Raw genomic sequence first — 13022 nt, forward strand, 5'->3', positions numbered from 1 at the left:
ATGCTTATACTAATATTGGTTATATACTTTTTTTTTTTAATAAAAGGGACTCGCTCCTCAAATATAATTAAGGTAAGTATATGATCTCTTGGTGCATGCATGTTGCAGGAAGAAATGGAGTCTACAAAGCCATTTGAGCTGAAAAAGGTCATTGTACAAACCAAAGAAGATGTGGATATGCGAGAAAGAAGGTGAAAGCGGAGAATGCAATCTTCTACATCAGCTTCAAAACTCGATGTGGTCGAGACTGCAAAGGTATCATAAGGAGAACAACTGATGGAGTCCCGGAGCATATGTCCCTTGACCTCAAGTGTTTCATCTCATCATAATGTCGAACTAGATCTTTCTTCAGATGCTGTCTTTCATTAATCTTATTGCTTTTAATTAATGTTTGAATTTAAAAGTAAGTTCATGCATGATGCAAACAATAGTTATATGACTATTTCTGTTTGATTTTGACTTTGTGTACAACGTTGGTTTGTACCTTTGTACTACTAGCCCTGGTCGTGTTTTTCACCGGGAACCATAATGAATTTGCTATTGGGCATTTTTGATTTATGTTAGCCTAACTTATAATACGAAAACAGATGGGCAGTATAAAAGTCAACCCAAACATGACACGCGTGGTTATCGAACTGGGAAATCTCACCCACTCTCACAATGAGCGCGTCAACCGTTAGTAGTCATTAAAACTTTGATGTTTCCGTTACACAATCACAATTCAATGTTTTGGTAAATTAAAAAATCGAAGCTTTGATATCAAACTCAACTCCAATTTCGATTTTATTTTGTAACAATTTTACCACTTAACATATAGGTCTTTACAATTTGATAAACGGTATATTGTCAATACATACATATTATTAATGGTATAATTAAATTTTTAACCTTTAAAAATATATATGGGGATAATGAAATTTTCTTGGTTTAAAAGATTTTAACCTCAAATAGTTTTCGCTACTGGTTATTTCATGTTTATGATCTCATTTTCGATAGTCTCCAAAAACATTATAAATCTCTCAAGCTATATATACAACGATAAACATGATAGGTGCAAAAGTGCAAACACGATACTGAAATATGATATTAGCCACTGTATATAGACAAAGGTGGAGAATAAAGTTCCATCAGGTTTATACAAAACCCCCCAACATTTCTCTTAGATTCTCATAGCACACATAACATGAATGAATAGTTAAATCCAGTCACCCGCTGCCGTTTGCTTGAACTTTAGTCTACTAGACTTAATCTTTGAGTTTGAACCTTGATCTAACCTTTTCATCTGTCACTCTTCTTTTTACTTGCATCCCCAGACCCAGAGGAAGATGTATTGGTGGATATGGGCAAGACGGTACTGTCCTTGACCTCTGAGACCTCTCTCTCACCATCCATTTGGGCCATTAGTTTTCCAAGCTGAGAGTGTATATAACATAATTTAGTACGTGCTTTACTATATAACCAAGACGCAGGTCGTGTTGTCTATTGTTGTTTCTTTACCTGTTCCTCTAAGGCCTGAATCTTTTCATCCTTTGCCCGAACTGCCTTCTTCTCTCTAAATCAAAGGGAAGTTTCCATCAATGAAAAATAACACTCATTGCAAAGTATGTCACAACTGGACCCTAGTCTCACAAGCTAGAATATGCACAATGTCATGGAAATTGTGCTGGATAGATGAATACCTTTCTTCCATTTCTGTAATCTTGTTTCTCCATACGTCCTTATTTTTCACGAGATTTTCGTTCAACTACACATTATGAGAACAACAAGTCAATCCTCTACTGAAATGTAAGTAAATGTTGCTTTTGTAAATATGCCAAGAAGAAAAACTTTCAAAATAAAAAGCTAGATACTCACGTCTTCAAGAAATTGCTTCTCTTTGACACATCTGTCACGCCTGGTCTGCAGCTTCTGCAGTCTCTGGCTTATTGCCTTGCTAGCAGCTTCTGAGACTTTCTGTTCCGTTTCCTCTTTCACATTTTGTAGCAACTTTTCAAAATAGTAATAGGAGAGAGGAAACGAGGAAAAAAAAAAACCAAGAAAAAAAAATCTCAATCCCTTTGGTAGACAGAACTAAAATCAGACAATGCAAACTTCAAGAGACTGGTAGTTATCGAGACCCCAAAAGGCAAATATGATGGGTGCTTACTTGTTTTTGATTCTCTAGTTGTGCCTGGAGAAGTTCGTTGTACTCACTAATGATCTGTGGTTTGAAAAAGAAAAATGACGAGACACTAAATTCAGTTAAAAATATAGTTGAGCACGAGGATGATAAAAACATGAAACAAAAGGACTACCATGTCCACTTTGCTGTTCAAGAGAGCATCAGTCATTCCACTGTCAGAATATTCACAGCTTCCACAACCATCCTTGCTCAGACTACCATGAGAATTCAACTCAACTAGCTTGCCATCCGTTTTGGATTGAATAAGCCGGTGAACATAATTGTCACCAGCATAATCCCAAACACGCTGTGTTTCAAGCTCAAGTGAATAGCAATGCTCTGTCTCCTCCCAATGCCTTCTGGCATGTCCTCCCTTGTACCTACGATAAATATATAACAAAGCAAATTGGTTAACTTTGAACAAACGAGACGGAAACATGTCTCCGTGCTGATTGCAAAAAAAAAAAGCAATCCATACCTCCCGCAGCCAACAACCCCACAGATAACACACATCCATAGATTCTCTGTTGTTTGGCAAACACAACATACTGAATTTTCAGGTTGCTGTTGGCAATATCGACAAACCTGAAAACAGAAACAACACCCCATAAAGATACATGAAGAAAACTGACACGAGATCAAAAAAACATGAAAATGCTAAAAGACCCTTACTGGACAAGAAGAATCTGGCCAATTAGAAATACACGAACAATGGAAGGAATGATTGCACATGGTCGTAAGAATGCCACCAGTGTCTTGGTCCAGTCTCTCTGAAACCAAACATAGCCAATAATACATGACACCAGAGATACTGTCAATCTTAGTACCAATACCTATATTTACACTTTCTAGAGCTAGACTAAGCCATATTTCTGCATAAGTTTGAACAATTAAGGTTAAGAATTTACCAAGACAAACTGGGCAAGTAGGCTGCTCTATCGGTCCAGCAGCAGAAGGCTGTGTATGGTCAATAGATCCACTATAACCGGTAAACTGAACATCTAGAGTAAAAAGCAGTCGACATACATCTTGCTGCACAGAGTTTGGCAGCAGCATATCAATCACAAAGATACAGTTGGTTTCATATTCAATGTAAATGTACAGCTCACACAGGATTGATTAGGATGTCTGAAACAAAAGCATACCTCGAGAGAATTGAATTGTTTCCCTCTAAAATGCTGGTAGAATGTATCGGTAGATTCCTGACTATCAAACCTTATCAAAATACTGTATCTATTTTCAATGCCATCATTCCTGTGAAGATCAAAAGCAAACTAACTCCTCACATCTCCCCATCCAAAGTATACATATCAAAACGAAATAGAACACAGCGCCATTAAGAGAATTTGATTCTTCCTTTTTTACCTGACGGTTCGCATCTCTAGTATGTGGTGAATGAAGGAGCCGCAGAACTGGCAAAAATCTGCATATGTCATATGGTTGGGCACCCCAAGAACGCAAACGAGAGGGTTCCTTCCAATCTTTAGGACAACAAAACGATTCCAGATTCAAACATATAATTCCGGTGGAAAATTCAATCGGAAGAATGAATACATCTCAGAGTGATTTGAATCATAAAAAGAGGGGAAATCTTACAGGGAGATTCGAGGAGGAGGAGGAGGAGGAGGAGGAGGAGGAGGAGGAAGAAGACGACGAAACGGCATCATCGGAAAATAGATGCATGACGCCGCGAGTCTCGCCGATTCTAGGGTTTCCAGAGGAAAAATGAACTGTCTGAGTCATATCGGAGAGAGACGATTCACCGGAAACGCTTGCAACCGGCGATGAAACGACCGATTCGTCACCGGCGATAACGGTTGAAGTTGAAGGCTTCATCAAGTCTTGCCGCCAAAGAAACGAGTCGACAGTTTCGTGCTTTTTACTAACTGCGGCGTCGAGACGGAGATCTCTCGCTCTCCCAATTATCCAATGATACTCTGACACGTCATTAACTTCACCAGGATATTTTATTTTTCGCGAGAAAACACCAAACCTTTCAGTGCGATCAAATTAGTCCCTTATATATTTCCCGAGAAAACACTAAACATTTCAATGGGATCAAATAAGTCACTCAAACATCACGAAATTTGGTGATCATTAAAAAAAAAACATCACAGAGGCCAAGATGGGCCAATAAGAGGGATCCGTACATATTTTAAAAGAGATATCGGCCCAACTGTCCAAATACTAAAAACTCCACAAGTCCAATGTGTTGTAATCGATCGGGTCAAAAACATGATTACGGGTTTTAAAACAGGTATTCGGGTCAAGATAAACCCTAATTTCGTCTTTTGAAAGCGGAGAGGGAAAAAAAAAAAAAAAAAGAGGGAACAAGAGGAGGTTCCAACAAGAGGATGCTATTGTTGCGGCGATTCAATCGAGTTCGGATTGCTTCTCCTTGCTCCGTTCGGCTTCTATCTGGAATCCCCATTTCAGATGAGAAGCTTCGATGTCAGGAAGAGGATCATTCCATTTACGATCAGAAAACAGTATGCGACGCGCTCACATGTTACAGCAACGATTGGCAAAAAGCGTTGGAGTTTTTCAATTGGGTCGAGAAAGAATCCGGATTTAGACATACCACCGAGACATTCAATCGGATGATTGACATTCTGGGTAAGTATTTCGAGTTCGAAACTTCTTGGGGATTGATCAACCGGATGGTCTTAAACCCGGAATCTGTTCCGAATCATGTGACGTTTCGTATAGTCTTTAAGCGTTATGTGACGGCTCATCTTGTTCAGGAGGCTATTGATGCGTATGATAAGTTGGATGGTTTTAATCTGAGAGACGAAACATCTTTTTATAATCTGGTCGATGCGCTTTGCGAGCATAAACATGTGGTCGAAGCTGAGGAGCTTTGTTTTGGGAAGAATGTGATGATGATTGGTAATGGTTTTCGTGTTAGTAATACAAAGATTCATAATCTGATTCTTCGTGGCTGGTCTAAATTGGGATGGTGGGGTAAATGCAAGGAGTATTGGGAGAAGATGGACTCTGAAGGTGTTGCTAAGGATTTGTTTTCGTATTCTATTTACATGGATATTATGTGCAAGAGTGGTAAACCCTGGAAAGCTGTGAAGTTGTTCAAGGAGATGAAGAGTAGAGGGATAAAGCTCGATGTGGTTGCGTATAATACTGTGATCCGCGCCATTGGAGTCTGTCAAGGTGTTGAATTTGGTATCAGGGTGTTTCGAGAGATGAGGGAAAGAGGCTGCGAGCCTAACGTTGCGACGCATAACACGATCATTAAACTTCTGTGTGAAGACGGGAGGCTGAGGGATGCGTATCGGATGCTTGATGATATGTCTAAGAAAGGAGGATGTCAACCTGATTCGATTACTTATATGTGCCTCTTTGCCCGTCTGGAGAAACCGAGTGAGATCCTTAGCCTGTTTGGGAGGATGATAAGGAGTGGAGTGAGGCCAAAGATGGATACTTATGTGATGCTGATGAGGAAGTTTGAGAGATGGGGATTTCTTCAGCCTGTTTTACATGTGTGGAAGACGATGAAAGAGTCTGGGGATACTCCTGATTCAGCTGCTTATAACGCTGTGATTGATGCTTTGATTCAGAAAGGAATGTTGGATATGGCTAGGGAATATGAGGAGGAAATGATGGAAAGAGGGCTATCTCCAAGGAGAAGGCCTGAGTTGGTAGAAAAGTCATTGGACGAAACGCTGGTTGTAGATAATAGATAACTCTATTGAAGAAACAGAAACTCTTTGGTTATGTGTTAGAAAAACAGACATGAAGCGGTAGAGGTAGCATCTGGTGATATGCGTCCTGTATTGAAGAAATCTCCCCAAAGGTATATCATCTTTGCCATAAATTGCACACGTCTCTCCTCAAAACTGAGGAGGAAACACTGAGGTTCATTGAGAGGATTTTGAGGAATTTGGTGGGTGGTGTGTGTCAAAAACCATAATCTTAATATTGGATTTTGGAAGATGTGATGGTTTGTCTCCTAGGATGTAAGTTGAAGAGAGATCCAGCGACTTGTCAAGAGTCAAGACTCTTCTCACGGTGAATTTTCTAGTTTGGACTTGTTTTGATCATCTATTCATACTCTTGGAAGTTGGAAATGCAGGATGGAGCAAGCCGATAAGTGAAGAAACCATCAGACTTGAGCGAAACAGTTTTATTGTATTTGAAATTTTTTGAACTAAAGAATAGGACAGGACACATGAATACATGATCATATAAAAAAATGCCAACAATTTATTCTCTTAAATTTTAAGAAGGAAAAATGCCACGGGCATAAATAAGTCGGTACCAGAACCAGACGATGATTAATGTGAATTTTCAGTTTTCTAAAAAAACTAATAGTCGACGCTGAACAAAATATGCCATTCAAGTATTCAACTCCATTTTAATTGTAACTAATGCCATTCTCCGTTTCTGAGGAATCCAAGTCGACGCTGAACAAAATAGGGATATATACATATTCAACAAATTTCATTTTCAAAATTTATGATTTAGTCGGATTTTTAATTTGTAGACAATGGATTTCACATTTTTACATTTTTACTGAGAAGAGAAACCGCGTGGACTGTTTTAATTTGTTTTCTTTTCCTTTCTATTACATATGGAGTTTGAAGAGTAATTAATATAGGCTATAAAAAAACACTAAAAGTAACAATGGATGGAGAAAAAAATGAAAAGAAAAAAAATCTAAATAAGGGAACAGTATCGTTTCATCTTCTTAATCCTTGATTTCCTCAAGAATTAAAAGATTCTTATTCATACGTTTGATCTTTTGATAGATAAAACCCTTTTTTTAGATTTTCAGAAATTAGGAACGCAAACCAACCCAAAAAAACAACAAAAAACAAAACAGAGATTTTTTTTTTATTTTTTGTAAGAAGGATAATGGTTTATAGCGAAACGCCGTCGTATCATGGTCACCGGCGTCTCCTTCTGATCGCCGTTGTGCTTCTGATCTCGTCGAGTTTGGTTTCTTCTTCTTCTTCTTGTCACCATCGTCGTCCATCTTCAACCTCATTACTAGGTTCGTCACTTTCCTTTTTTTTTTTTTTAATAATGATCACAAAACAATACTGTATTTGTTTACGAATTTAAAGAAAATGATTTTTAGGAGTGAGGAGGCAAATTTTGGAAGGAGGGAATGTTGGGACATTGGTGTTAGCCGCGGAGAGGACACGGCGACCTGACCCTCTCAACCATTTCAATATGTATTCCGATGGTTGGAACGTTACCAATCCTCATTACATCGCCGTAAGTTTTTTAATTCATTTCCCTTATGTTTCTATTTCAATATTCAAAATGTCTAATTGAATCTTCGATAATATGTTAGAGGAACAGCTGATGTAAAATTAGAAAAAATGGTTTGAAGGAACAGCCACTATACATACTTGATTATATGATGAACTGCCTCAAAACCCTTATATCCTAGAGCCGTTTAGACTATTAAATTTGAGTTGGGGTAAGTCTTGTAGAAAGAGATAGTTTCAGGCAAAAAACAAAAGTAAGGAGAAATATGAGGGGTAAACCGTAATATGATTCGAGTTAACGAAAAGTTTTGAAACGTTTATTAAATTAAGTAACTAGCAAGTCAGTAGGCTTTGGGGAAATCATGTTAAAAATAATAGTACCGGGCCAAAATTGAACTAAAGAAAAATCTAATGTTCGTTGTAGGAATGAGCAATTTAGTAGCACGAAAACATAAAAATCCCATCCGACACCAAAATTTCTTAATGATTGATAAGTTTCTTGTTCAGTCCGTTGGATTTTCTGCAGTGCCATTCATAGTCATAGCCATCGTCTGGTTCGTATTGCTCGGACTCTTCCTCGTCTGCTCATGCCTCTGTTGTTGCTGCTGCGGCTGTGGCCGCCGGAACTACGGCTACTCTCGCGTCTGCTACACCCTCTCTCTCGTCTTCCTCCTGCTTTTCACCATCGCCGCCGTGTAAGCTCCAATTAAAACCCATTTACTGGTTGTTACTTCAATCAAATTTTGAGTAATTTCAAAAGAGAGATGTTGTTTGTGTTCAGGATTGGGTCTGCGATGCTGTACACTGGGCAAAACGAGTTCTACGGTAGTGTAGAGAAGACTTTTATGTACATTGTGAAACAAGCAACTGGAGTTTTGACTAAGCTTACGAGCTTATGGGACTCGATTCAATCTGCTAAAGACATTCAGCTCGATGGCCATAACCTGTTTCCTCCCGAGTTTAGAGGTAACATCGATCATTTCAACAACATGATCAAGATGTCTAACATCACTTACCCTGACCGTGTCGCTAACCAGACTATTCGTTATCTCACGGGTGCACTAAACCCTGTGTAAGTATTCACTAGCCAGACGCCTTGCGTCACAAGTTAAATTATATTGAAGCTCTGTTTGATTGATTATTGAACTTCAAATTCGTTTTCTTCAGGAGGTACGTGTTAAACGTGATTGCTGGTGTTATGCTTTTAGTTGCATTCCTCGGCCTCTGTAAGTCCCAATCATCTTTAAATTGAACTTATTTTGATCTTAATACTATAATTGATTGTATTGTATCTGTTTTTTTTTGTCTGAAACAGTGTTTTCGTTCTGTGGACTGCGAGTTCTTGTCTACCTGTGAGTTACACTTACACTACCGTTGTCATATTATATATCATATGCAGATGTAATGGTTATAATGAATGTTTTAATTATCAGATTGGTAATTCTGGGTTGGATTCTCGTCACAGCAACAATCCTCCTCAGTGCCGTCTTCCTCGTTTTCCACAAGTAATCAAAACTTTTTCATCATCACTTGATCTAGCTAACCAAATATCTTTCTTTTTTCCGGATTCGAACTAATGATGGTAGTTAAAACAGTGTGGTTGCGGACACGTGTATGGCTATGGACCAATGGGTGCATGATCCAGCGGCAGATTCGGCATTGAGCCAACTTCTTCCATGTTTAGATCCTAAAACCATTGGAGAGACTTTGGATATAACCAAGATTATGACTGTTACGGCCGTTGACATGACCAATGCGTACACGGTCAACGTCAGCAACCATGAGTTCCCACCTAATGTTCCTTTCTACCACAACCAGTCCGGTCCACTCGTTCCTCTTCTCTGTAACCCGCTTGACCAAAATCATAAACCGCGACCTTGTGCTCCTGACGAAATCCTCCTAGCCAATGCTTCTCAGGTAAAATACATATAAACTAAAACACATTTTCCCACGAGTGATAAAATGTTAACGTTGTTAGGCTCAATTTTTTTTTTTAATGTTTTGGTAAATAGGTTTACAAAGGTTATATGTGCCAAGTGAACGCAGAAGGAATATGCATAACGCAGGGTAGGTTAACTCCAGCTTCATACGACCAGATGATGGGTGCGATAAACGTCGGGTTCACTTTGGACCATTACGGTCCTTTCTTGGCTAGTATAGCGGACTGTACTTTCGTCCGAGACACCTTCAGAGACATAACGACCAAGAACTGCCCTGGACTCAGTATCACCAGCCAGTGGATCTACGCAGGACTCGCCTCGCTCTCTGGTGCAGTCATGTTCTCACTTATCTTCTGGTTGATTTTCGTCAGAGAAAGACGTCACCGATCTCATACCAAAAAGTCTATGATCCAGATGAATAGATTTTAATTTAATTACTGGAGCCAGCACATACTATTGAGTGAGCCCATCATACTGTCACCTCTTCTTCTTTTTTTTTTTTTTCTGAAAACGTCAATGGTATGCTTTTAAAAATAAAATCGTATAGAATGAATTTGTTTGAACCTTTTTTTATATGTTACTCAGTGAGGAATTTACAAATTTAACAAACTGATTTAGGATAATAACTTCATTAGGTAGCTATTGATGTTTCTTTTGACTGGTTTGGAAAATATTAACTTATATGACTGTTTTTTTTTTCCAGTTTATCTACGTATATTGATTGAGGTGAGAAAAAAACATGTTGAACAATTCTATGGTCGATATGACTAGCTTAGCAGTGTAGGTTTCAAAAAAGTAAAGCCATTTAATGATTTTGAGAAAGAAACGTCGTCGTCGGACCCCTTAATTAAATGTAAGTAAGATTACGACTAGTTGGGCATGAAACCATACCTTATCATGGACCATGGTACGACGAATGTAATATTCTCACGTGTACTATCTGTATGTGTGCATCGACGCCGGTGCAGAACTAAGTCATGTCCCTGCCGTTCAGCTTTCAAATTATTAGTATTTTTTCACTCGAAATCGAAACAGGTAAGATATTTTTTTGCGTATTAGTTAGGGTCAATAATAGCGTCAAAACAAAAACAAAACAAAACAAAAACAAAACAAAACAAAACAAAAAAGTTAGGCTCCCATTCTGATATATTATTGTCAGTGTCACCGAATAAAATCTTAGATTTATTGGTCTCGATGCTCTGTGTGAATCCTTTCCTAGGAAGGATATACTTGTATACATCGTAAATAAAAAAGTTTGTGGAGTATAATAAAGTAATAGAGAAATGGGATCGTTAAGATCAATGCCACAATACCTAAAGTCATGCATCGGGCCGTCCACGGGGGACGAAGGCATAGTCAAATGATCTCACGTGTTGCAAGCACCATATCTTAACAAAACAACAATTTTATTCAGTTTCGCTTACATATATATTATACACACTACAATAATATACAAATTCAGAACAATGCAAAATAAATCCTATGTCTTTTTGGAAAAAAAAAAAAAGAACATCCAAAAAGACAACAATAGTATTTGATTGGTTATAATGCACTTATAGCTGAAGTTCGAAGATTTTTATATACTGATTTTAAGCCAAAAATACCATTAAGAATAAAACAAAAATTAGGTTGTCATATTGGAATACTATGAATTTTCTTGGAATTTTTTAAAAGAGTTAAACATTGTTTGTTTTGAAAAGTAATGTTAATAAAAACCTCTTGCGAATCACGCTTTTGTTCTCGAATTGATAACACTTTACAAAATTAAAATAATATTGAAGATGTACTTAAAGGCTTTTATATAGAAGGGAAACACACCAAACAATAAAGTGAAAGAAGAGAGTGAGTGATTCATCTCCTCTGTTTATTGCATCATTCATTGCTTTAAAAGCAAAGCAGAAGAAAGAGAGAGAGAGAGAGAGATTAGATAGATCGGAGGAGGAGATGACGAAGCTGGCGGAAAAATCGGGAAGCCGACCACCGTGGGTAGGATTAGCGGCAGCCGCGTGGGTTCAGACGTCGGCAGGAAGTGGTTCGACGTTCCCGCTTTACTCATCGGCTCTCAAATCGGTTTTGGGATTTAGCCAGCAACAGGTCACCATCCTCGGCGTCGCTTGTGATCTGGGTGAAAACATGGGCCTACTTCCAGGCTACGCCAGTAACAAGTTTCCTCCTTGGTCGATGCTCCTCATCGGCGCTTCCTCTTGTTTCCTTGGCTTCGGTGTTCTTTGGCTCTCCGTCAGCCAAATCGTTCATGGTTTGCCTTTCTGGCTGGTAAGATCAACTCCACCATCTTTCTAATCATCATAAACCCTAAGATTTGCATCAAAATGTCGATTAGTGTGTGCCCTTTGTATCAAGTTTAGATCTTTTAGTGTTATACTATTAGTTGTCTCATCGATCAGATTTATAAACTATATGTCATTGAACTCACAAGACTAGGTATTGTTGTTGTTGATGACAGCTGTTTATTGCTCTAGCTATAGCCACCAATAGCAACTCATGGTTCGGTACTGCATCTCTTGTCACCAATATGAGAAACTTTCCTTTGAGCCGAGGCCCTGTGGCTGGACTTCTCAAAGGCTATATTGGGATCAGTGGTTGTGCATTTACTGTTTTGTTCAGCATGGTGCTTCACCATTCTGCTACTAATCTGCTTTTGTTTCTTACGATTGGCATCCCCGTGATTTGCTTAACTGTCATGTATTTCATCCGCCCCTGTATTCCGGCTACCGGTGAAGACCCTTCTGAGCCCATGTATTTCGCTTTTCTGCTTGCCACTAGTATAGTTTTTGCTGCGTATCTTGTTGTGACGACTGTATTGAGTGAGGTGTTTATACTGCCAAGCATACTCAAATACGTTCTTGTGGCTATCATGGTGTTGCTTTTGTTGGCACCTCTTGCGGTTCCCATCAAGATGACACTTTTCCGTACGAATGCCAAGAGCTCTCCACTGGGTTCGTCAGACAGTCTAGCCAAAGAAGAAGGTACCCATGAAGAGCCGTTGCTGACACCTTCTACCTCAGCTTCAAACCTTGGACCTATCTTTGAGGGAGATGATGAGTCGGATATGGAAATACTTCTCGCTCAAGGAGAAGGTGCAGTGAAGAAGAAGAGAAAACCAAGGAGAGGTGAGGATTTCAAGCTTGACCAAGCTTTTGTTAAGGCAGATTTCTGGCTCCTTTGGTTTGTCTACTTCCTCGGCATGGGTTCAGGCGTTACAGTCTCCAACAACTTGGCACAGATCGGATTAGCTTTTGGTATCAAGGACACCACAATTCTCCTCTGCCTCTTCAGCTTCTTCAACTTCATAGGCCGTCTTGCTTCAGGTGCCATTTCTGAGCACTTTGTAAAGTAAGCATCTCTCTAATCTATTTTCCCAAACGAATCTCTCTGTTTCTTTGTGGCAAAGAAACCTGACTCATACGATTCTCCTTTTTTGCCTCTTAGGTCAAGAACGCTTCCAAGAACACTATGGATGGGAGCCGCGCAGCTAGTAATGGTGTTCACATTCCTGCTCTTCGCCACGGCTAGCGACCTCACCATTTACGTTGCGACTGCTCTGATCGGGGTAGCCATGGGGTTTCAGTTCTTGTCTATCGCCACCATCTCGGAGCTATTTGGTCTCAGACATTTTGGAATCAACTTCAACTTCATACTCCTGGGAAACCCGCTTGGTGCAACCAT

General features: G+C 39.2%; 2 protein-coding genes and 1 pseudogene across 2 annotated transcripts; 2 read left to right on the top strand and 1 right to left on the bottom strand.

Moving 5' to 3' along the window:
- Nucleotides 1270-4159, bottom strand: LOC104752462 (annotated as a pseudogene).
- LOC104752463 (pentatricopeptide repeat-containing protein At1g80550, mitochondrial-like) lies at nt 4476-6395 on the top strand. Its single transcript, XM_010474605.1, has one exon. It carries the CDS (start codon nt 4516-4518, stop codon nt 5860-5862), a length of 1347 nt encoding a protein of 448 aa, XP_010472907.1. The 5' UTR covers nt 4476-4515; the 3' UTR covers nt 5863-6395.
- LOC104752464 lies at nt 6820-9833 on the top strand. Its single transcript, XM_010474606.1, has 9 exons — nt 6820-7172; nt 7260-7399; nt 7903-8090; nt 8177-8467; nt 8563-8621; nt 8711-8747; nt 8829-8900; nt 8991-9312; nt 9408-9833. The coding sequence occupies exons 1-9, from the start codon at nt 7034-7036 to the stop codon at nt 9762-9764; spliced, it is 1605 nt and encodes a 534-aa protein (XP_010472908.1). The 5' UTR covers nt 6820-7033; the 3' UTR covers nt 9765-9833.

This window comes from Camelina sativa, chromosome 16 (assembly GCF_000633955.1).
Source record: "Camelina sativa cultivar DH55 chromosome 16, Cs, whole genome shotgun sequence".
Lineage (NCBI taxonomy): Eukaryota > Viridiplantae > Streptophyta > Magnoliopsida > Brassicales > Brassicaceae > Camelina > Camelina sativa.

What these genes read in the sequence shown, in the direction of transcription:
- LOC104752463 (XM_010474605.1), top strand. Translation starts at nt 4,516, where the DNA reads ATGCTATTGTTGCGGCGATTCAATCGAGTTCGGATTGCTTCTCCTTGC.
- LOC104752464 (XM_010474606.1), top strand. Translation starts at nt 7,034, where the DNA reads ATGGTTTATAGCGAAACGCCGTCGTATCATGGTCACCGGCGTCTCCTT. An exon ending in ATCTTCAACCTCATTACTAG is followed by an intron (nt 7,173 to 7,259) that starts GTTCGTCACTTT and finishes AATGATTTTTAG; the next exon opens with GAGTGAGGAGGCAAATTTTG. An exon ending in CTTTTCACCATCGCCGCCGT is followed by an intron (nt 8,091 to 8,176) that starts GTAAGCTCCAAT and finishes GTTTGTGTTCAG; the next exon opens with GATTGGGTCTGCGATGCTGT.